Source organism: Dendrobates tinctorius, unplaced genomic scaffold (genome assembly GCF_039654945.1).
Source record: "Dendrobates tinctorius isolate UK_male_01 unplaced genomic scaffold, ASM3965494v1 ptg000064l, whole genome shotgun sequence".
Taxonomy (NCBI): Eukaryota; Metazoa; Chordata; class Amphibia; order Anura; family Dendrobatidae; genus Dendrobates; species Dendrobates tinctorius.
The window spans coordinates 416195-441539 of record NW_027361732.1 but is presented as its reverse complement, the minus strand read 5'-3'; the positions used below and the strand labels follow the sequence as shown (position 1 = coordinate 441539).

The 25345-nt window shown below is 45.1% G+C and overlaps 1 protein-coding gene across 15 annotated transcripts in view; it reads left to right on the top strand.

Annotated features, from left to right (window-relative positions):
- Positions 1-24067, top strand: part of PRPF40B (pre-mRNA processing factor 40 homolog B) — a 143452-nt gene extending 119385 nt beyond the window's left edge. For 5 of the 15 annotated variants that reach the window (XM_073580215.1, XM_073580224.1, XM_073580220.1 and 2 more), the window contains 5 exons: positions 2995-3071; positions 20739-20841; positions 20928-20989; positions 21088-21238; positions 23370-24067. In XM_073580215.1, coding sequence (XP_073436316.1) covers positions 2995-3071; positions 20739-20841; positions 20928-20989; positions 21088-21238; positions 23370-23462 — 486 coding nt within the window. In that variant the 3' untranslated portion in view covers positions 23463-24067. Of the gene's footprint in view, positions 1-2994; positions 3072-20738; positions 20842-20927; positions 20990-21070; positions 21287-23369 lie in introns of those variants that run through there. The other 10 variants (XM_073580217.1, XM_073580216.1, XR_012233072.1 and 7 more) reach the window with 9 other exon arrangements.
- Positions 24068-25345: the final 1278 nt, after the last annotated feature.

Sequence of the window (25345 nt, the reverse complement as noted above, 5' to 3'; positions counted from 1 at the left end):
GGTCCCTCAAGGCGAAAGGTTCAAAGGTTTTTATTCAAACCTTTTTGTGGTTCCAAAGAAGGAACGATGCAGCCCATACTGGACCTCAAGCTGTTAAATCAGTTTGTCACGGTACAGCGATTCCGAATGGAATCCCTCCGATCTGTTGTCGCCTCCATGGAAAAAGGAGAGTTCCTAGCATCCATCGATATCAAGGATGCTTACCTTCACATCCCGATTTGCTCGTCCCACCAACAGTTCCTGCGTTTTGCAATTCAACACTTCCAGTTTGTTGCCTTGCCCTTTGGACTCGCCACCACCCCCAGGGTCTTTACCAAGGTCATGGCGGCTGTCATGGCCATTCTTCAGGCTCGGGGAGTGGTGGTACTGCCATATCTGGACAATTTGCTGATCAAGGGTCCGTCCCTTCCAGCCTGCAAGGTATCCGTGGATATCACAGTAAATACTCTCTCCTGGGTTGGAAGATAAACTTCGAAAAGTCTTCCCCAACAACGGCCCAGCAGATTTCCCTTTTGTGAATGGTCTTGGACACTTCCCGCGGGTTGGTCATTCTCCCTCCAGAAAAGGCCCGAGCTTTGCGACGGGCAGCGCGGACTCTTTCCCGTCCGGTTCCTCACTCTATTCGTTTCAGCATGAGAGTTCTCGGAAAGATGGTGGCAGCAATGGAAGCGGTCCCATTCGCACAGTTCCATCTCTGCCCTTTGCAGCAAGCCTTGCTGTTGACTTGGGATAAGAACCCGTTCTCCCTGGACAGTCGGTCCCTTTTGTCCCTACAGGTCAGACAAGCCCTCAAGTGGTGGACACTGAAATCGTCCCTGAGTCAGGGGAGGTCTTTTCTCCCACTATGATGGTTGGTAGTGACCACCGACGCAAGTCTTCTGGGCTGTGGTGCTGTGTTTTGTTACCACACGTCACAGGGTCGTTGGTCAATTCGGGAGTCACGTTTCCCCATCAATGTTTTGGAGATACGAGCGATCAGATTAGCCATACTGAACTTCCACCATCTCCTTACAGGTCACCCCATTAGGTTCCAATCCGACAACGCCATGGCTGTAGCGTATATCAACCGTCAGGGGGGTACTCGGAGCAGGATGGCCATGCACAAAGTGAGTCACATCCTCTGTTGGGCCGAGACCAACCATTCACCCATCTCAGCGATCCATATCCCGAGCGTAGAGAATTGGGCGGCAGATTTCCTCAGTCGCCAGGGCCTTGCCTCGGGAGAGTGGTCTCTTCATCCGGAAGTCTTTCAGCAGATTTGCCATCGCTGGGGCACTCCGGATGTGGATCTCATGGCCTCAAGACTAAACAACAAGGTTCCTCGGTTCATTGCCCGATCGCGCGACCCATGCGCCATCAGAGCAGACGCCCTAGTTCTGCCGTGTCACCGGTTCCCGTACATTTTTTCCCCCTCTCCCATTGCTCCCAAGTGTCATCAAGAAAATCAGAGGGAGTACCGGTGATCCTAGTCACGCCAGATTGGCCGCATCGGGCATGGTACGCAGAACTAGTGCAACTAGTCGCCGACGTCCCCTGGCGACCTCCAGATCGCATGGATCTACTCTCTCAGGGCCTGATTTACTACCAGAACTCTGGGGCCTTGTCTTTGACGGCGTGGCCGATGAATCCTGGATTTTAGCACAGGATGGGTTTTCTCACGGCGTGATTTCCACCATGATTAGTGCTAGAAAGCCCGTGTCCATGCGCATTTATCACCGCACCTGGAAAACCTTCTTTTCGTGGTGCAAGGATCATGGTCGATCCCCTCTGGCGTTTTCCCTTCCTGCCATATTGGAATTCCTTCAATCCGGATTAAAGTCAGGCCTCACGCTTAGCTCGCTCAAGGGCCAAAATTTCAGCCTTGTCAGTGCTTTTCAAACGCAAAATTGCCAATAAACTTCAGGTCAAGACGTTCATTCAGGGAGTTTCCCATGTGTCGCCTCCCTTTAAAAGGCCATTAGAATCATAGGACCTTAACTTGTTCTCGGGGCCTTACAGGAGGCTCCTTTCGAACCGCTACAGGACGTACCACTAACCGTTCTCTCTTGGAAGGTGGTCTTTGTAGTGGCAATTCCGTCAATCAGACGAGTTTTGGAATTGGCGGCCCTGTCCTGCAGTCCTCCGTTCCTGAATTTTCATCAGGACAAGGCAGTTCTCAGGACGTCCCCGTCTTTCCTGCCCAAAGTCGTATCCTCTTTCCATCTCAATGAGGAAATTGTTTTGCCTTCCTTCTGTCCGGCACCAGTCCACCGCATTGAGAAGGCTCTCCACACCCTGGATGTGGTAGGGCTCTGAGACGGTACATCTCGCGGACGGCTCCCTTCCGCAAGTCAGATGTCCTATTCATACTTTCAGAGGGGCATAGGAAGGGTCTAGCCACTTCAAAAGCAACGCTAGCCAGGTGGATTCGCTTGGCTATTCAGGAATCCTACCGTGTCAGGAACGCGCCTGTCCCAGCAGGGATTAAGGCGCACTCTACCCGCTCAGTGGGTGCCTCTTGGGCCATTCGGCACCAGGCGTCGGCAGAACAGGTTTGCAATGTTGCGACTTGGTCCAGTCTGCATACCTTTACAGAACATTACCAGATTCATTCTCAGGCCTCTGCGGATGCAGCTCTTGGCAGACACATCCTGCAATCGGCAGTACCACAGTGTTGAGTCAGTGGTACAGGGGGTATTAGCAGTTGTATGCTCCCCACCCAGGGACTGCTTTAGGACGTCCCACTGTCTGTGTCCCCCAATGAGGCGTAGTAGAAATAGGGATTTTTGTGTACTCACCGTAAAATCCTTTTCTCCGAGCCAATCATTGGGGGACATAGCACCCACCCTGTTTAGCCTATTAGCTCACTGTAGCATTCGTAGGTTTTGACATAGTTATGGTTATTGTTATTTGTTTAATGCTCCTACTGCTTTTTCACTGAACTGGAGAAATCTCAGCCAGTTAGAGGGTGTATACTGCAGGGGAGGAGTTAACTTTGTTTCTGTGTTCACTTAGTGTCCTCCTAGTGGCAAGCAGCTTAACACCCACTGTCTGTGTCCCCCAATGATTGGCTCGGAGAAAAGGATTTTACGGTGAGTACACAAAAATCCCTATTTTTCTATGCAGCATTCACATGACACACACCACACTGCTGCATGCATAGCAGATAACCACAGCTCTGCTACAAGAACAGTACATATAAACAACAATATGCAGCACACACAACACTGCTGAATGCACAGTAAATGCACAACTCTGCTACATATACACACAACTCTGCTGCATACAAACAATTCAGCTACATCCACAAATAACTCTGCTACACATACACACAACTCTGCTGCATACAAAACTCTGCTACATATACACACAACTCTGCTGTGCACAAACAACTCTTCTACATATGCATACAACTCTGTTGCATACAAACAACTCTTCTACATATACCTACAACTCTGCAGGATACAAACAACTGCTGCATACACACACACAACTCAGCTACATACAAACAACTCTTCTACATATACATACAACTTTGCTGCATACAAACAACTCTTCTACATATACATACAACTCTGCTGCATACACACAGTTATTCTGCAGGCATTCTATACTTCAATCCATTTTCATCCAAGCATGTGACTGATCACACGACTGTGATATCTTGGAATGTTCTTCAGTTCCATTGTCCAGTGGCAGCCTGTTTCAGGATCTGTGGCATGGCGAAGAATGTGCATGTTCAGCTGATCGGATAGAAGAATAGTGTTGAGCGAATGAAGAGAGAACGGTGCAGCTGCCTAGTTCTCACAGGGATGTGGAAGGATGCTGTACATGTGCTCCTCTTGATCACAGAGGAAGCTGCCTCTGAACTGTAAAAGACTTCTTACTAAAAAGTGTATCTTAGGCCACTTTCATAAAAGCTCATTTCACAGCGATGTACGGGTCTCGTAAACCAAACCATCATCCTCGCAAGCATACTGTATATGAGGCTGGTAGCTTGGGTCAGGAGACCTGCAGCTTGTCTACAGTCCATTGCTATTCCCTCATTGACACCCAGATATGTTGTCATTAGTGATGAGCGAGTATGCTCGTTGCTTGGGTGACCTCCGAGTATTTTGGCGTGCTCGGAGATTTAGTTTCTGCTGACGCAGCTGCATGATTTCCAACTGCTACACAGCCTGAATACATGTGTGGAATGCCTGTTTTTAGGAATTCCCCACATGTATTCAGGCTGTCTTCAAGTTACAAATCATGCAGCTACGGCGACAGAAACTAAATCTCCGAGCACGCCAAAATACTCGGAGGACACCTGAGCAACGAGTATACTCACTCATCACTAGTTGTTATATCTATCAGTAACCTTGTTGCTCTGTTCTTGCCTAAAGATTTGACAACAGTTAGTGCAAATTGATTCTGAAGATCCGGTCTGTCGGTGATGTCAGTAATCTTTTACCGCTGCACAGAAGCCATGAGAACTGCCTCCTAACTTACAGCATCCATGGCTCTCCTTTTGTTTAGCTGGACTGGCACAACGTCACATGTGCGTCACACTGCAACGATAGCGTTGTGCCAGGTTGTCCAAAGAAGAGCCTCAGATGCTGGGAGGAGGAGGCAGTTCTCAGGGCTCTTGTGCAGCGATCACAGATTACTGAAGTAGCCATTGGACCGGATCCTGGTAATCAATTTGCACCAGCTCTATAATTGACCTGTCACCATTTTAAACCCTTGCGTAAAAGCATTATCGAAGCTCATAGAGATTGGCATTCCATAAATAGATGTGTGAGCTGTAAATGGACCAACCCGGTCTGTGGCCAGTTTATGTAGGTAACCAAGAAAATCCATCCTTTCAGTGCTTTTGAATGAGAACCTCTGGAATCATGTAAGAAAAACAGACATCTGCTTTGTAAATTGTGTATCCAAAACATATATACGTACGTATAACAGACTAAAAAGCAAACAGGTATTGTTAGGGTTCCAATGGATTGTGATGAATAAGAAAATGCTCACACAATAATTGAATTTACTAAATTGATTTACTTAATAAATGATAAGATCAAATAATAAACAGTATAAAACTATAAATACATATGCATTAATCAGAATCAAGCATTATTCATACGTTACATTATTCAGATAGACGTCGACCAGTCATCCTCGAGGAGCCAAAAAAAGAGTGAGCACATGTGTCCTAGTTCTTTTAAATGTCCAGCTAAAAGGTGTGTCCAGCCCCACCATGTGGGGAATGATGTCACAAGTCTATTGTGCATTGGGTATAAACACATCCCCTCAATACCTGTTTTAACCAGTATATAATACAGGAAGCTAGAGGGGGCCTCATGTGTGCCACATGGCAGAAATACAGCAAGCTGGAGGAGGGGCTTCGGAGCACAAGATAACATCCTTGGGAAAGTTAACACACCCAATCTAATTAGGGTACTTGCCTTGAATATCAATGGTCCTTTGTTGATGCATAAACAAATGACCAGTAATTTACATTCCTTTATCATAAGTAAGTTTCAGTGACCTTTTGCTTACCTCATCTCAGTGTATATTATATTAAACTGATTGAAACCATATAAAAATAACTCATAGTATACATTCCACCCCTAGTTTCAATCACTTTAATTAAACCTGCCACTAAACTATTCCATTTATCATTATTTGCATTGCTCCTATATAAATTTATTTATTTATTTGCTACCAATAGAAAACCGCTTTGGTAAAAACAACATCCTGGGCTTAAAACGGAAAAAATCAAAAACAAAAACAACATTGGACCAGCAGGTGCTGAAATATCAAATGTCTGTAGAAATCTTCTCTCTTCGGATCTTCTTGACCGCAATTTTTAAATGGATCTCTGTTGCAGGGAAGTATGGGGAGTATTATGCCCTCATCACTTTGGGGTGACTTCACTACTTTCCCTGGTTAGCAAAAGAACAGACTCTAAAGAGCATTCTGTCCCTGCCCTTCATGACATTAACCCCTCGGTGCAGGTGTCCAATGACTGAGCATAAGAGTCCTTTAATCTTCTATTGCTGCAGCTGTTCAGGGCCTCACTTTATATGCCATTTGGTTTTCGGCATCAGCTGGCAGTCATGAGGATTCACCCTGGTGACGGTTCAGCATCATCTGGGCTCAATCTCAGCGCTCAATTGGACATCTTCAGTCTATACACAAGACACAACCTGCACTGTGGGAAAGTGAAATTCACAATCATACTTGAAAATTCCAAAGTCTTGGCAGAGCTAACTCAGTCCAAAGCAACAGTCCAAAATAACTCCGTCCATGATATATTCACAGTCCAAGATAGAACTCAGTCCTGGTGGCTTGTTTTCCACCCCTTGATCAAATGAATCAAACAAAATTACCATAGGTTTGTTAGTCCAAATTAATTGTGCCCAGAATGACTTTGAAATGTTCTACTGTAGCAAATATTTCTACTCTAGATAATAACTACTACATAAAATATATCATATGTGTATGGACTTATACACTGAAATGAATCATAGTATCAAAATATCAGATACCAGTTATCAAACACATCAAATTCATGTCAATCACATTTGCATAATAACGATGATCATAATTACCAGTACAATTGTGTTCATGGAGATCACAAAATAATGTTACTACTAATCAGAATCCGTACAATTACATGTTAAGGAAAACAAAACCCAAACCAATTTGCTATTAACCCAATTCTAGCAAATTATTATTTTTACATAATAATATACACATTACATCAACACACACACTGGCTTCACCTAATGCATTCTTTCAGTAAGCAGGAGAGATTCTCATTTACATATAGACAAACACACACTTTGGGTAACCACACATTTGCATTGTATGACTCAGGTGTAGGTGAACAAAGCTATATCGAGAACAGAAGACTGACATTAACAAACTAGCATTCATTAAAATCATTTAACATATATGTTCTTCAAAACCCAATTTGCACGGAAGCTCCCAAAAAATAAAAAATGTTAAAACTCAAAAATAAGTCATAAATTATTAGGCAGATGGACTCCTTTTTCACTACTGCAGGAATGAACTATTTACTGTGCACTGTATTTACATGTTAATTAAATGGCCAAGGTTTCTTCTTTTACTCCTGCAAATGGTTAATTATGCCCCCACCCCCCAATCCAACATGTAGTGGACTGAAAAGAGAAAAAAAAAACAATTCCTTTAAAAACCAAGAATGCTAAGCACAGTACCATTAAAATTCCAAAAATGAGCTCATAAAAAATAAAAATATACCAAATAAAAATTAAAAATACCACGTGGATTTTTTCTTTGGCTGTGAACCAATTTTATCAAGGGATATCCATGACAAATACACAAAGCACATACAGTGACAAAGACAAACACTTAGTACAAATAAGTCATCTATTTATCTTGTCAACCCTCCAGTATATTATCAGTCATCTAACTTTAGGTCAGTCTTAAATTCATTGTCTGTACTGTCACCCCCTCTTTTCCTTGTATGTTTCTCTCATGGCTCCCACATACAGAATCATCTTATATCTGCTGTGGTCTTTTGCCTTTTAAAACACCAAGGTCTATTACAAGCCCTCAGGTGAGGAATGCACATTTATGCATCACCAAGGCCAAACCCAATTCATCATATATCTGCCAGCGCATACTTCACAGTATGCTCACAGGATTATTTCTCTAAGAAACTCTAGAACGAAAACAAACATCATTAGACATCAAAAAATGGCAAAACTGTTCAAACAACAATTTTCAGGGATGTTCCACAACTTTTATAATTAGTCCATGAGGGAATCTTGGCAGGGGGTGTAGTATGCCATGGTATTGGAGGCATGCAAAGCCCCCACTGTAACCGCCCCTTGCACTCTTCCATCAGGTGTCCCACCTCTATCCAACCCCCTATCTCATTTGTCACCACCCTCTTGGGTCTGGCGAGTTGCAATTTACCTTTTCTCCTCAGATCTTGCCATCTTCTCAACAGGTCACTTGTAGAGATACCATCTATCTCCTGGAAAGGAACCCCACTAGCTATCAGGTCACAAAACAACTCCGTCCTGCTCTTTCTAATTTGGGTATCATCCTCTTTTCTCCTTTCTTGATCTACTCTCTTTACTGTACTATTTTTTTGATACTTTTGCTCTCTCTAGAGCAGATAGCTGGGAGATTAAATTGCATGCTGTGTAGACATTAGTGGAATTTCCCATAAGTGCACTGAACATAGTGAACAATGGGGCTTTGTATGACGCTGGGGTGCCTTCTATGAACTTATTCTTCATCAATACCTTCAATATTGCAGCATCTGGTCCCTTCCAATCCTCAACAACAGCAAAATGATCATTCAGATCTGGCAAAGGATTGCGAGTTATGCCACCTATACCTGCGATTTCTCTTAATCTCTGAACTCCATCTGCAAGAGTCTCCCATCGTGTCTGTGGTATTAATTCCATGGGAGAGTCATACACTTGTGCCACAGAATCCCTCACCAAATGCAGCAAAGAGAAATTCTCTGTAATGTCCCTTGCACGCCTCATTTTTAGACACACCATAGGATCAATACAAATACTACAAAGTCCTACTGCCTCAAGACGGTTCAAGATTATAGTATCGGCTCCCTGATCCCATAATCTGAGAATCCATGCTAACAAAGGTTCTCCTGCTTGCTGCCTGTACCTGGTAGCTAATTCTGTTAATTCTCCTGCTGTATAATTCCTAGTTTCCTCGGTCATTGAAGCTTCTGCTCCTGTAGCTGCGTTTCCTGCATCCATCCTATCTCCACTACGCTGTGTGACTTCTCTCCTAGTTTTAGTAGTCACAATCGGTCTGGCTTGCTTTTCTTCCTCATCTGTCTCACTGTCAGAGCCATCCCATTCTATCAAATCTGACCATTTCTCATGTGCAATCATGGTTCTAATCTGTGCAGTACAAATATCTGACACTAGCCGCTGTCTCCTCCTGCGCCTATTCTTATTCACATTTTTCATTACATAAGCTTCAAAATTCCTTTGCATATTGTCATGCTGTGGTCTCTCAAGGCTGATTGCAAGCTAATCCTTTGCTCTAAACGCAAATTGTCTATCTCCTCCTGTAATATTTGAGACACTTGCACACAGATCCATCCAATGGCTGCTGCAGCTTTCTGCTCTTTTGCATCATACCTTGAGAGATCAAATTTGCCAGCACATCCTGAGGATTTGATAAGCGCTGTCCCTCCATATATTTGTTACATTCCTGTGCCATTGGGGTCCACTTTCCTGGTAACACCCATTCTGGCAAAGATCTGACACTACTCTCAACTGCTTTCCTACTCTTAACAAACTTATTCAATTTTGAAAACATTTTTATTCAAAACAATCCCACTGCTGCCACCAATTTGTATTGTAAGGGTTTCAATGGATTGTGATGAATAAGAAAATGCTCACACAAGAATTGAATTTACTAAATTGATTTACTTAATAAATGATAAGATCAAATAATAAACAGTATAAAACTATAAATACATATGCATTAATCAGAAACAAGCATTATTCATATGTTACATTATTCAGATAGATGTCGACCAGTCATCCTCCAGGAGACAAAAAAAAAAAGAGTGAGCACATGTCCTAGTTCTTTTAAATGTCCAGCTAAAAGGTGTGTCCAGCCTCACCATGTGGGGAATGATGTCACAAGTCTATTGTGCATTGGGTATAAACACATCCCCTCAATACCTGTTTTAACCAGTATATAATACAGGAAGCTAGAGGGGGCCTCATGTGTGCCACATGGCAGAAATACAGCAAGCTGGAGGAGGGGCTTCGGAGCACAAGATAACATCCATGGGGAAAGTTAACACACCCAATCTAATTAGGGTACTTGCCTTGAATATCAATGGTCCTTTGTTGATGGATAAACAAATGACCAGTAATTTACATTCCTTTATCTTAAGTAAGTTTCAGTGACCTTTTGCTTACTCATCTCAGTGTATATTATATTAAACTGATTGAAACCATATAAAAATAACTCATAGTATACACAAACAAAGGGGATAAATGCAAGACATACAAATAGAAAGGAAAGGGAATAAATAAAGGAGTTAGGGGTTAAAGAGTTGAAGGAGATATACGACCTAGTGAATAAGGTTCCTGAATATTCAGAAGTACCCAGGAGGTGTCCCATGGAGACCAAATGAGGTGGAATCTCTCGACTGTTTCATCATTCAAAGCAGTGCAATATTGAAAATTTCTTATATGATCCTAGTGTATAAGTTATGTATAGATAGGGGGAAGCTTGTTTCCAGTGCAAAGTAATTAAACATCTTGCAGCCGTCAATATGTGTAGGAGAAGTCTAACAGTTCTTTTAGAAATATTCTGTGGGAAAATATTGAGTAAAAAGTGTTGTGGATCTAATGATGGCTCTAGATCAAACACCTGTTTAATCAAAGCTTGTACATTTTTCCAGAATGATCTGATCAGGGAGCAATCGCAGGTGAAATATAGATCCTGTCAGCCAGGCACATCTCCAACACAAGGGGGGAATAGATGGATCAAAATTTATGTAGAAGCTCGGGAGTGTGGTACCAGAAGTGGGGGATCTTGTATTGGTTCTCTTTATAAATCATACAAGATGCAGAAATGGCTGCTCTAGACCATACAAACCACCAATCAGCATCGTTTAGAGGTCTACCCAAGTAACTTTCCCATTTAAGCATGTATGGATGCCTAATCAAAGAGTTTCCATCAGGGTTTTGAATAATGTTATAGACATCAGAGATTAAGCCTTTTGTTGAGGGACCATTTCTAAAAAGTCTTTCAAAGGATGTCAGGATAGAAACATGTAAACTGCGAAATAAGGATGAGGCAAAATGCCTGAACTTAATGTATTGGAATAATGGGAGCATAAGAATGGCTAATGTAGATGTCATCTCATCATAAGAGAGCACAGTCCTTGTTTTAGAATTGGTTAGGTCTGCAAAATTAAACAAGCCAGTGTGAGCCCACTTTCTCGTTATTGAGGAAGTAATGTTTTCAGGAAAGTTTGGTGTAACAGGAATGAAGTAAGGGGAGTTTGTGGATGATAACTTGAATTGTTTGGTGCAAGTCCTCCAGATCTCTGATGAGATTCATTGGATCCACAAGCTAGTTTGAAGGATTGTAAAACCCAGTCCATGTCAGGGAATAAGGGTGTCCTGTGGCAAGCCAAAATTTTCAATTTCCATCCATTTTGTGTAAGCAGGTTTAGATGACCATGCTGGGATACTGCGTAAGCGAGTAGTCCAGTAATAATGGATAAAAGGAGGAACTCCCAAGCCTCCCATATTTTTTCTCATTTCCTTTGAGATTCTGTTGTGTTTTAATGCCCATAGGAATATCAAAGTGTCTGCCTGTAGTGACTTTTAAATCTGAGTAGAGTATATATGGGTAGGGTTTCAAAGAAGTATAATCATTTTGGGAGAATGATCATTTTTATTGACAATTATCTCTTCAGAGAGGAAGAGGACTAGAACTCTAGTGCCACCTATAGGCAGTAGCAATCCTAAAAGTCAATATCGACACTTTAAAGGGAATCTGTAACCCCATTTTTTGAGTATCAGCTGCCGGCACCGCCATCAGGGGATTATCTACAGCATTCTGTAATGCTGTAGATAAGCCCCCGATGTAACCTGAAAGATAAGAAAAATGAGTTATATTATACTCACCGGGGGGCGGTCTGGTCTTGGTCCGATGGGTGTTGCGGTCCGGCGCCTCCCATCTTCTAACAGTGACGTCCTCTTTGCTGCCTGTCGTGGCTCCTGCGCAGGCGCACTGCTCTGCCCTCTTGAGGGCAGAGCAGAAAACGGCAGTGCGCAGGCGCCGGACCTCTCCCAGCGCCTGCGCACTGCGAGACTCTGCTCTGCCCTCAACAGGGCAGAGCAGTGCGCCTGTGCAGGAGCCACAACAGGCAGCAAAGAAGAGGACGTCACCGTTAGAACATGGGAGGCGCCGGACCGCGACACCCATCGGACCAAAACCGGACCCGGACCGCCCCTGGGTGAGTATAATATAACTCATTTTTCTTATCTTTCAGGTTACATCGTGGGCTTATCTACAGCATTACCGAATTGTCAGGATCTTGACAGCGCCGACGTGCAGCCTCCGCTGAGCAGGGACTCACCCGCACTCTAGGGGGCCCGGGGTCAGGTACAGCCAGAAAGTATATGTCACGCCGTGCTCACCTGGGGGCGGGACCTCGGTCCCGACGTCATCTCTTCCGGAGCTGCGGTCACTCCGGGGGTCCCGTAGGGTGCGCACGCGCAGCTCTCGTCCCCGGGCCTCCTCTTACATGTCACGTTTGCGCTTGCGCGCTCCTGTCAGTGCTGTATAGGGCTCGGTCCTCTCTATGGTAATGGAGGACCTGACCCGGAACCTGTAGTGGTCATGTGCTTTCTGGCTAGTTCCTGACCCGGAACCAGTAGTAGTCATGTGCTATATCAGACGACCTCCCCCTAGGGGAGGTGCCTGATTATTGTTGTGCTTCCTGGCTTGGTCTGCCGTGTCCCTGCCTGGCTGTGCGCTGTACTCAGGTCCTCTGCCTTGCACTCTGTTGTGCCTCTTGGCACACGCTCTGAATCTGCACTCTGCTTTGTACTTGGTTGTGCCTCCTGGCACACGCTCTGACCCTGTGTTCTGTCTCGTACTCGGTTGTGCCTCCTGGCACATGCTCTGACACTGTACTCTGTCTCATACTCGGTTGTACCTCCTGGCACACCTGCTGCCTGACTCAGTGCTCTGACGTGCTCCTTGCACGCTTCCTGCTTCACTCACACCCGGACGAACGAAGTCTCTGTATACCACGTGTTCCCGTGTCCACACTTTACACGTTCCTGCAGACACTCTCACCCACTCGTGTCTCCTGTGAGCCGGCCGCCTGGTGCCAGCAGTCGTGGTGCCTCACCCCCTGGGGCTTACCCCTGACACTCCCTGTATAGGGGGTGGTCTTCACTAGGTCAGCTCGCCCTGGGAGGGTTGGTGTCACGACCCAGAGGGTCCACTCCAGGAGTCGTCACAGTATAATCAGGCCATGGACCCCGCTGGTGCCACCACCTCCATCCAAAAGGAACTGGTGTTCCTACGGGAGAGTCAGACCAGGATTATGGTCTTTTTGAAATCCATGGAGTCTCGTTTGTCGGCCATACAATCCGTTTCTGCCCAGTCCTCGGCCCCGCACCCGATGCCGCGCCTCGGCAAGCCACCCCGATATAGCGGGGACCCTAAGTTTTGTCGAGGATTTCTGAACCAATGCCGGTTACATTTTGAGCTTTTGCCGCAGCACTATCCCACTGAGCGCGCCCAAATTGCCTTTATTGTTTCACACTTAGAGGGGGAGGCATTAGCATGGGTGAACCCCCTCTGGGAGCGCAATGACCCACTCGTCTCTCGGCTTTCCACCTTTTTGGACACCTTCCGCAAGGTGTTCGACGAGCCGGGTCGGCTGGCCTCTATCACCGAGTCCCTCTTTAACCTCCATCAGGGTACGCTACCGGTAGGACAGTATGCCATCCGTTTTCGTACCTTGGCCTCCGAACTCGGTTGGAACAACGAGGCTCTCGTAGGGATCTTTTGGCGTGGCCTGTCCAGTCGGATCAAAGACGTACTGGCAGGTCGGGATACTCCCACCTCTTTAGAGGATCTGATCTCACTGGCGACACGCATCGACCTGCGGTTTCAGGAACGTGCCCGTGAATTAGCCAGAGAGAGGAGCTCCTCTCACCTCCTCCGTTCCCGCTCCAAGAAGCCGGGAAACTTCTCCGCCTAGGGTTGATAGGAGAGGCCTCCCTAGGTGTACGTGATTCCTCTCCTCCCCTGCTCGTGTCCGTATTATTGAATCTCGGTGCCAAGCGTTATTCTGAGGAGGCTTTCCTGGATTCTGGCGCGGAGGGGAATTTTATCACACTCGAGGCGGTTAAAAAATACCGGATTCCTGTCAGATCCCTGGAGACTCCTCGGTCGATTGTTTCGCTCAATGGTACGTCCGTGCTGGAGTCCGTTACCCAGGCCACCGAAGAGATCGAGCTGCAGATCGGAGCCCTGCACCTGGAGAAGATCTCCTTCCTCGTCTTGTCCACCATGTCTCACGCACTTCTTCTAGGCCTCCCTTGGCTACGGACTCATGAGCCAACCCTGGACTGGCGGTCGGGCGAGATACTCCGGTGGGGACCGTTCTGTCAGGAGAAGTGCCTGTTGCCCGTCCGTCTGATGAACTCTGCCGGTCCATCCCCGGCACCTACAGGTCTGCCGTCGGCTTACTGGTCCTTTGCAGATGTTTTCGACAAGAAGGAGGCCGAGACTCTGCCCCCCCATCGGCCATATGACTGTCCGATTGACCTCATTCCTGGTTCTACGCCACCCAGGGGTAGGATATACCCGCTATCCCCTGCTGAGACCCAAGCTATGTCTGACTATATCCAGGAGAACCTTGCTAGAGGTTTCATCCGTAAGTCCTCCTCGCCCGCGGGAGCGGGATTTTTCTTTGTAAAAAAGAAGGACGGCTCCCTCCGTCCTTGCATAGACTACCGAGGCCTGAACAATATCACGGTCAAGAACAAGTACCCATTGCCATTGATCCCGGAGCTCTTTGACCGACTTAGAGGAGCTCGAATTTTCACCAAACTGGATCTTCGTGGGGCCTACAACTTGATCCGCATTCGTTCCGGGGATGAGTGGAAGACCGCCTTTAACACTAGAGACGGTCACTACGAGTACTTGGTCATGCCCTTCGGCCTCTGCAATGCCCCAGCGGTTTTCCAGGAGTTCGTGAATGACGTCTTCCGGGATATGCTGTACTCCTGCGTGGTAGTCTATCTGGATGACATCCTCGTTTTTTCTCCAGACCTCTCCGCCCACAGAAAGAACGTGCGTCAAGTCCTCCAGCGCCTGAGGGAGAACCGCCTTTATGCCAAGCTTGAGAAATGTGCCTTCGAGCAAACGTCCCTGCCATTCTTGGGGTACATTATCTCAGAATCAGGTCTATGCATGGATCCGGCAAAAGTGTCCGCCGTCCTCGATTGGCCACAGCCCCATGGGGTGAAGGCAATCCAACGCTTCCTTGGTTTTGCGAACTACTACCGACAGTTCGTTCCTCATTTTTCCTCGTTGGTTCGCCCCATCTCGTCCCTTATCTGCAAGGGAGCTAACCCAAAGGCTTGGCCCTCTGAGGCTGAAGAGGCCTTCCAGTCGTTGAAACAAGCCTTCGCCGCTGCTCCGGCGCTTCACCGACCTGAGGTTAGTAGACCTTTCACTCTCGAGGTAGACGCATCCTCTACTGGGGCTGGCGCAGTCCTTCTGCAGAAATCCTCTTCTGGACATTTTGTCACCTGTGGCTTCTTTTCTAAAGTATTTTCCTCCACTGAGCAGAACTACTCCATTGGCAACAAAGAGCTATTGGCCATTAAGTTGGCCTTGGAGGAGTGGAGGTACTTACTGGAGGGTGCCATACATCCATTCAAGATCTTCACAGACCATAAGAACCTGGCGTACATCCAGTCCGCACAGAGGCTCAATCCTCGGCAAGCCAGGTGGTCCCTATTCTTCGCCCGCTTTGACTTTGAGCTACATTTTCGGCCCGGCGATAAGAACGTTAGAGCGGATGCGTTGTCAAGATCATTCCTGTCGTCTGATGCAGAGGAAGAACCCTCTCATATCATTGATTTATCCAAAGTAATTACTGTGGCTCCTGTCAGGTTAACCACGTTACCTCCGGGAAGAACCTTTGTGGCTGAGAATAACCGAAAACGAGTGCTAAATTGGGGACATTCGTCCAAGATTGCCGGCCACGTTGGTGTCAAAAAGACTTTGGACTTAATCTCTCGCCATTATTGGTGGCCTTCACTCTCCCAGGATGTTAAAGACTTTGTAGCATCTTGCCCGTCCTGTGCCCAGAACAAGATACCCAGACAACCACCCTCCGGTCTTCTGTTCCCGCTTCCCATTCCGTCGGCTCCATGGCAGCACATAGCCATGGATTTCATTACTGATCTGCCTTGTTCTTCCGGTTGTACTGTGGTCTTGGTGGTTGTAGACCGATTTTCAAAGATGGCTCACTTCATTCCTCTTCCCGGACTACCCTCTGCTCCTGACTTGGCGAAGATCTTCATTTCCCATATCTTCAGGATTCACGGCTTCCCCCAGCACATCGTGTCGGATAGAGGGGTCCAATTCACCTCCCGGTTCTGGAGAGCTCTATGCGGACTCATGAAAGTGTCATTGGATTTCTCTTCCGCCTATCACCCCCAAACCAATGGGCAGGTGGAACGTACCAACCAGATCCTTACATCCTATCTCCGGCATTTTTCTAATGCTCATCAGAATGACTGGGTCGGTCTACTTCCTTGGGCTGAGTTCGCCTACAATAATCACTCCAGTGAATCGTCTACCAAGTCTCCTTTCTTCATCGTCTTTGGACAGCATCTCAATGTGCCTCTACCGGTACTTCCTGTCTCGGGGGTACCTGCTGCCGATTCTCAGTCTGTGGAGTTCTCCAGGGTATGGCAGGAGACCAAAACCGCTCTCGAGAAAGCACGGGACAGAATGAAATTACACGCTGACAAGAGGCGCCTGGACGTTCCTCCATTTCTCCCTGGTGACAAGGTGTGGCTCTCCACCAAATACGTCCGCCTTAAGGTACCATCTTACAAACTGGGTCCCCGTTACATTGGTCCTTTTGAGGTCCTCAGGCGGATTAATGATGTTGCTTACAAATTGAAGCTGCCTCCTTCACTCCGTATTCCCAATTCCTTCCATGTGTCTCTCCTAAAACCTGTGGTTCTTAACCGATTTCATCCTTCTCCAGGCCACACACCCCAGCCTGTTGGCTTGGGGGATGAGTTTGAGGTGAATGACATTTTGGCCATGAAGAAGGTAAGAGGGAGAACCATGTTCCTGGTCGATTGGAAGGGTTTTGGCCCCGAGGAGAGGTCATGGGAACCCAGGGAGAATATCCACGCACCCCAGATTTTGTCTAAGTTCCTCTCCAGTTTTAGAAAGAGGGGGCGTAAAGGGGGGGTACTGTCACGCCGTGCTCACCTGGGGGCGGGACCTCGGTCCCGACGTCATCTCTTCCGGAGCTGCGGTCACTCCGGGGGTCCCGTAGGGTGCGCACGCGCAGCTCTCGTCCCCGGGCCTCCTCCTACATGTCACGTTTGCGCTTGCGCGCTCCTGTCAGTGCTGTATAGGGCTCGGTCCTCTCTATGGTAATGGAGGACCTGACCCGGAACCTGTAGTGGTCATGTGCTTTCTGGCTAGTTCCTGACCCGGAACCAGTAGTAGTCATGTGCTATATCAGACGACCTCCCCCTAGGGGAGGTGCCTGATTATTGTTGTGCTTCCTGGCTTGGTCTGCCGTGTCCCTGCCTGGCTGTGCGCTGTACTCAGGTCCTCTGCCTTGCACTCTGTTGTGCCTCTTGGCACACGCTCTGAATCTGCACTCTGCTTTGTACTTGGTTGTGCCTCCTGGCACACGCTCTGACCCTGTGTTCTGTCTCGTACTCGGTTGTGCCTCCTGGCACATGCTCTGACACTGTACTCTGTCTCATACTCGGTTGTACCTCCTGGCACACCTGCTGCCTGACTCAGTGCTCTGACGTGCTCCTTGCACGCTTCCTGCTTCACTCACACCCGGACGAACGAAGTCTCTGTATACCACGTGTTCCCGTGTCCACACTTTACACGTTCCTGCAGACACTCTCACCCACTCGTGTCTCCTATGAGCCGGCCGCCTGGTGCCAGCAGTCGTGGTGCCTCACCCCCTGGGGCTTGCCCCTGACACTCCCTGTATAGGGGGTGGTCTTCACTAGGTCAGCTCGCCCTGGGAGGGTTGGTGTCACGACCCAGAGGGTCCACTCCAGGAGTCGTCACAGTATAGATGCACAGGACCTGTGGACGCTGAAGTTAGCAGGCAGTCACAGGACCTACGGTCCTGTGACTGCAAGGGGGCGGGGCTTAGCATCCTGCTTTCAGAGATGGCAGGACACTATACAAAATCTTAGTCAGGCAAAACGGAGGTCATACACAGTACGGGCAAGCGAGGTACAGGAGGGATATACAGATGGGAGGTCAGACAAAGCCAAAAGTCATACACAGCACAGGCAAAGCAGGTATAGAGTCAGCAAACCAGAGACGTAAACTGTAACAGAGCAGGGTCAGAATACCAGGCAGACGGACAATGATTGGCGTGACGCATGGACAGAGCAGGGTCGGGCACACTGAGATAGGAGTATAAGCGACAGGGGACGGCTCTCCCCTGAAGCTATAAAAACCCTCCCCAGATCCACAGAGAGGCTCTCAGAGTTAACTCCTTCACCACCTACCCAAAACACACCTTGACAAGAATGCTGTAGATAAGCCCCTGATGGCGGTGCTGGCAGCTGATACTCGAAAAATGGGGTGACAGATTCCCTTTAACGAGCCTTGTCACGTGACTTAGGATAAAAGCCAAAACCAGAATCTCAATTTGCAGACACTGTGTTTCTGGATTACTGCCCCTCATCAGTGCAAAGTGTGAGATCTGGTTTGGCTTGGTGAGAGGCGTCTGACTGGGATTCCAAGGGTTAACATTTCTTATTGCGGAGAGTGACATTACCCTGAAACAGAGTGTCTGCAAATTGAGATTCAGGTTTTGGATTTTATCCTTACTCACGTGACTAGGCTCGTTAAGGGGTTGATATTGACTTGTAGGATTGCTACTTCCAATAGGTGGCACTAGAGTTCTAATCCTCTTCCTCTCTGAAGAGGCAATTTGCATATTTCCTAGAGGAGCATTGTGGCTTAAGTCTCCTCATCTCAGCATGATTGACATGTCACTCACCGCAAGGAGAAACGTTACTTCTTGGCTCCCATTTTTATTGTAGAGATACGGCCAAATAAGGATAGGGGTAAAGACATCCATCGTCGTCAAAAGGGACCAAATTTCTTTACATAATGATGGGAAATAAGATGTAAGATGAATTCCATATCCATGTGCAAAATGTGGAGATCTTGTAAGGGCTTGGAAAGGTTATATATAACAATTATTTACAATTTGGGATAACCCAACAGGAACCCTCACTAACAAGTCCTAAAATAGTGGGGTAAAACTAAACATGAAACGTTCTGTCCCTATTTTGCCTAAACGATTCTAATATAATTTAGAGGCGATTGCCAAATATCACTTATTGACACCCCGGGGTGTCAACATTATAGGGCAAACAGGACAGTTTTCCTAGAGCCCATGTCCCCCCCCAACATGCTGCATCGCAGATGCGGCGTCATCAGGGAATGGGACTATAGCTAGAAAGCTATAGCCACTAAGTGATATTTGGCAATCGCCTCTACATTATATTAGAATAGTTTAGGCAATACAGGGACAGAACGTTTCATGTTTAGTTTTACCCCAATATTTTAATCCATATAAAAGTTAAGTTTTAGGACTTGTTAGTGAGGGTACCTGTTGGGTCATCCCAATTTGTAAATAATTAAGATTAATTCCTAAGCATTTGAGGGTGGTGCCCTTCCAATGATATAGTTATTATGAAGGAGATTCAGTTTGGGGTCCGGTATATTTAATGGAAAAGCTTTTGTTTTAGTTGTGTTTGTTTTGTAACCTGAGAAGGAACCACACTCTGATAAAATGGAGTGTAGATTGGGGAGAGAAAGATGAAGATTGGTGTTATAAGAATATAATCAGCAAAACGGGAATGTTCAAATTCTCTATTTTTGACCTGTACTCCTTTTATTGTCTGGATTTGATCTAATAGCAGCAGCAAGGCGCTCCATACATAGGGAGAAGAGTAATGGAGATAATGGCCACCCCTGTCTGGTACCGGCCTTTATTGTGAATGGTTTAGGGGAGCTATCGGGAAGTTTAATTGTTGCTGAGTGTTTGGAGTATAGCATTTAGCAAGGGGCCTTTGATACCATATGCCTCAAGAGTTTTTAGCATAAATGGCCAGCTGGGGCGGTCAAACGCCTTTTCAGCATCTAAACTTAAAAGAAGGGTGAGTTCCTTGGATCTTTTGACTATGTCAGTTGCTTTTCTTGTGTTGTCATCTCCTTGCCTAAATGAATAAATCCTACCTGATCCTTACAAATCAGGGAGGGTAGATAAAGATTGATACGTATTGCAGGTAGTTTGGTAATTTGAATCATTTAAGTGTGACAAACATGCAAAAGAATAGGAAATCAGGAAGGGGCAAACACTTTTTCACACAACTGTAAATCCCATTGAGAACCTATGACAAGACTTGAAAATTGCTGTTCACAGATGCCTCCATCCAGTCTCACTGATATAGAGCAAGTGTGCAAAGAAGAATGGGCAAACTTTTCAGCCTCTAGAAGTGCAAACCTGGTAGAGACTTACCCCAAAAGACTTGCAGCAATAATTTCAGCAAAAAGTGGTCCTACAAAGTATTACCTCAGTGGGGCTGAATGCAAATGCACATCACAATTTTCAGATTTAAATTTTTAAAATATTTAGAAAACAATTTCCTTTACACTTTACAAATACTTGCTACTTTGTGTTGGTATATCACATAATATTCCAATAAGTTTGTGAGTGTAATGTGAAAAAAATGTGAAAAAGTTCACATGGTAGGGAAACTTTTTCACGGCACTGTATGCTGCTAAATACCATGTGACTCTTGTCTTTAGAATGGATGTAAACCTTGACAAGTCCACTGACAAAGGTTAAATTGGCTCTGATTATTACTTTTTCTAACATTTGGAAAACTTGATGTTCCTTTATTTTGTATTTGTTCTTCTATTTTTTTTCATAGACATCAGAGACAGAGGAAGAAAATCACCAACATCGTTTACAAAAAAGAAAAAAGAGAAACCCTTCTGAGTCTGGGTCGGACGTCTCGTCATCAGGTGATTCAGGTATACTTTGTTACCTATGTGGTACCCTTTGAGGTGGTTCTTGGTGTCAGTTAGTTGTCATTTTCTTAGTCTGTATTTCTACACAGAACATAGCTCTCGGAAATCCAAGAGACAAAGAAAGAAGAATAAGAAAAAAAGACACAAATCAGTGAGTCTGTACAAAAGCCTTCAGCAGAAGGTACCTTGTAGTGTATTCAGTAACAGAAGAGAAGTCAACAATGAAACATAGCTTCTTTTTTAGAACAGTCCTGAGAGCGAAGCAGAAAAGAGTAAGAGAGAACGAGATCAAGATAATGAACAGAAGATAGAGAGAGTGAAAGACAGAGACCATGATCAGGACATGGAGTCTGCAGATAGTCGCCGCCGATCACTAAAACAGGGCTCACAGAAGGAGAAAGTGAGTTATATTTAGTGGACAAAGCAGACAATTATACACAATGAAAAGGTACAAAAAGCAAAGATTTATGTTTAATCTGCCTTATAAATAGAACTAGTGCTTCTAAAATAAAATATTTGTGCACTAGGTCTTATCAAAAATTTCCTAGTTTTATGTTTACGGCTTCTCTGCATACAGTCATGAGAAAAACCTCATCAGTTCACCCTCTTCCGTGGTTTTACTTACAAGGACATTTATTTAATAAACATCTTGCTTAAGATTGTCTTCAAAATTAGTTACATACAAGCGCTCATCTGAACAGTTACACATTATAAATTACACTGCGTCACTGTTCAACAAAAGCTAGGCAAAAACTCAGAAGCAGTGTGAAAAATTAAGTACACCCCACAAATCAACATCCTGTAGAACTGCCTTTAACAGCAATAACTTGCAGTAATCATTTTCTATATAACTTTATCAGTCTCTCACATTATACTGGAGGAATTTTAGCCCGTTCTTATTTACAATGTTGTTTAAGTTCATTGAGGTCTGTGGCTTTCGTTTATTGGGATTGTCCACTAATCAGCGGCCACTGAAGGGCTGCAGACTATACATTTCTATCAGATGAGACCCTGGTATTTAATGATTTTTAAAAAAAAAATTATTAAAAAAAAAAAACAATTTGGGGTCACCCCCATTTTTGACAACGAGCCAAGCTAAAGCAGACAGCTGGGGGATGGTATTCTCAGGATAAGCGGCCATGGATATTGCCCCCCCAGTCTAAAAATAGCAGGTTGCAGCCACCCAGAAAAGGCGCATCGATTAGATGCGCCAATTCTGGCGCTTTACCCGGCTCTTTCCACTTGCCCTGTGGTGGTAAAAAGTGGGGTTCATATTTGTGGGGTTGATGTCACCTTTGTATTGTCCAGTGACATCAAGCCCACAGCTTAGTTATGGAGAGGTGTCCATAACACGCCTATCCATTACTAATCCTATAGTTGTATGGTAAAGAAAGACACAGCTAGAATAAAGTCCTTTATTTGAAATAAAACAAAACACAGTTTTTCTTTTTTATTTAAAAATAACCAGTTATACTATTTAACGCCCATTCTACTGAATACCAGCCCCCAGTTGTCTGCTTTATCTTGGCTGGTTGTCAAAAATTGGGGGATCCCACACTGTTTTTTTTTCCCAAGTTATTTAAATAATTAAAAAAAAAACCGGGGCGGGGAGCCTTCTATTCGTGATAACCAATCTGGCGAAATCTGTCAGCTGAGGGTTGCAGCCCGCAGCTCTCAGATTGGCGGGGCAGGTTATCAAAAATACAGGGGAACCCATGCTGTTCTTTTTTTTTAATTATTTAGAGTGCAGGCACTGCCTGAGGAATACACCCATCTGCGGCCACCTGCTCTCACTGCAATTAGCGGCAGCAGGTGTAGATTGATGGGAGAAATAGTCTCATTAGCCGATGCCAGTGACCAGAGGTAAACTTTTTACCTGCGGTCACAGCTGTGGGCTCATGCTGTCATCTGACAGTGTGAGAACCTCAGCTCTCTGACCCGTGGTATTAATCTTACCACCTATCAGAGCCCAGATGACAGCGCGAGAAACACCTGGTGTTTGGGGGGGGCCGAACTCGAACAGTAAATTGTACTTCCTAGTGAAGAGGTTCGGGACGGACCCCGAACTTTACTGTTCGGGTTCACCCATTTCTATTCACAATCTGACAGACTTGTTTTGGAGAATTTGATCCTAAACTGGGATAGAAGTCTCTTTTTTTTTCTTCTGTGGTCCACTTGGTGCTCAAAAAACTGACACATACGAATATGCCCCTAGACAATATAGGTTTGAGTTCTATGAAAAACACGGATAGAACTCGTACGATAGTTAAAGAGAGCTGAATTTAAGTATTCAGTGTAAATACAATGGCTCATTTCTTCAAGAGCATGGCATACACCTAAGCTCCATCCTTACAGCAGAAGTGTATGTGTATTTATATTAACAGGTCATTTTGCGCACACGGGTCGGACATATACCCACAATAGACATTCTTCATTCTTAGCCCTTTTACTTATGTGTCTGCATTCCAATCATGTGTCCGGTTACTTAATGTCGCCCATCTTTCTGTTTTTCATTACTGTCTATGTTTCAGACAGGCTGGGACACATCAGAGAGCGAGCTCAGTGAAGGAGAATTGGAGAAGAAGCGACGATGTTTACTCCAGCAGCTGGATGACGATCAGTAGATAGATTTTGCTGTCACATTGGAGTGATATTTTTATGATCATGTCTTGAGCTGATAGGTTTGGTTCTGTATACGTGTGCACTCTTTGGAGGTCTTGTATAAAAGATAGTCCAGACTATAAACAGAGACTTGCCCTTGGCCACCAATCAGTAGCTTCCTGTAATGGGTAAAATGAGAAGCGGAAAGGCGATTGTTTGCCATAAGCAATGTTACTGTTCATCAGTTGTACTAGCTTTTAAACAAAATTCTCAATGTCAGTTGTCCAGCATTGGAAGAACATGGCCAGCTTTCTTTAGAGACATCTCCAGTCATATTGTTGGGTTCTTTTTGTAGTTCATCTTAGTCCGTTCAAATTTAATCCAGATGAGCTGCAATTTCACACAAAGCCCCCGGACAAGAGCGAGTGATACCTTTCGTTGAAGAAAAATCAGACCCTTTTGTTTTTCTAATCCCAGACAACAAATTTAATTCTGTTTTCCAAATCATCATCAGCAAGTATGAGGGTTTTACACAATTAGTCATTGTTACTGTAAAGTGCCCTATAAGGTTCAGGCAGACAATATGTTGTATAGTGGAAAATGTTTATTAAAAAAGCCAAAGAAATCACTTTTTTTGCAGTTTTTTCCATGGTAAGAAGCAATATGGGAGAATAGTGTATATCCAAGGCCCAAATGACTGCCTGGCGGATCTGGGAATGGAAGCCAGATGCCTGAACGTCCAAGAGACCCTCCACCACTCACCATGTACAGTAGTGTTCAAAATAATAGCAGTGTGTTCAAACCAGAGTTAATCACATCTTTATACTGGGTTTCATTTCCATGCATTGGGGACATTGCACACTGTTTGTTTTTTTTAACCATAAAATTTATTTTATTTTATTAAACATGGCATAACAAAACAAAGTCGTACAAGTATTTAGTTTCTGTATAGTGTGCATGAATAATAAACAATATAAACGATATAAGGCTATAAATGACCTTAAATTTACAAAGATATACATGACAAAGACAAGACAAGACAGTAAGGAGTAGAAGGAGGGGAGGGGAAGAGAAAAAAAAAAAGGGGGAAAAACCTCAGTTAAATCGACTAATCAGATCCGAACTCAGCCGCACTACAGGTCGGATCCCGCTGCATAATAATCCCACGGGGACCAAATTGCCTGAAAGCGCACCACCGAATCATTTAGTAAGGCTGTAAGGTGTTCCATCCTTCTGACATCCATGATCCGTCTAATGAGAGTCTGAAGCAAAGGGGGACTCGGCTGCCTCCAAAAGCGCGCAATCAGGCATCTGGCCGCCGTAAGGATATGTTGCAATAATCTATTGGAGAGTTTGCCCATACCCGGCGCCCCGTTGCACACTTTTTTAATTCAAACCATGAAGATAAATGTATATAATGTTTAACTTCTTTACAGAAAACAACAAAAAATTAACATTGGACTGTTCAAAAAAGAGCATTGTCTGCATTTGTCTTTACAAACTCACAATATATATATATATAATTTTTGTGGATTTAGCTTTCCTGTGAATAACTAACCTAATGTTTAGTTGCATACCCACAGTTTTTTTTTTTTAAATTGCTTCACATCTATGTTCCATAGAGTCAACCGACCTCTGGCCCCTGTCACCTGTTATTCCAGCCCAGGATGCATTGACTACATCCCATGATATTTCGGCATTTGTTGGCTTTGCCTCAGAAACTGCATTTTTTATGTCACCCCACAAGTGTTCTATTGGATTAAGGTCTGAGGACTGGGCTGGCCACTCCAGAACCTCAATTTAGTTGGACTGGAATCAAAATTTTGCTCATTCTAGTGGTGTTTTTAGGGTCGTTGTCTTGTTGAAACACCCATTTCAAGGGTATATCCTCTTCGACGTAAGCCAT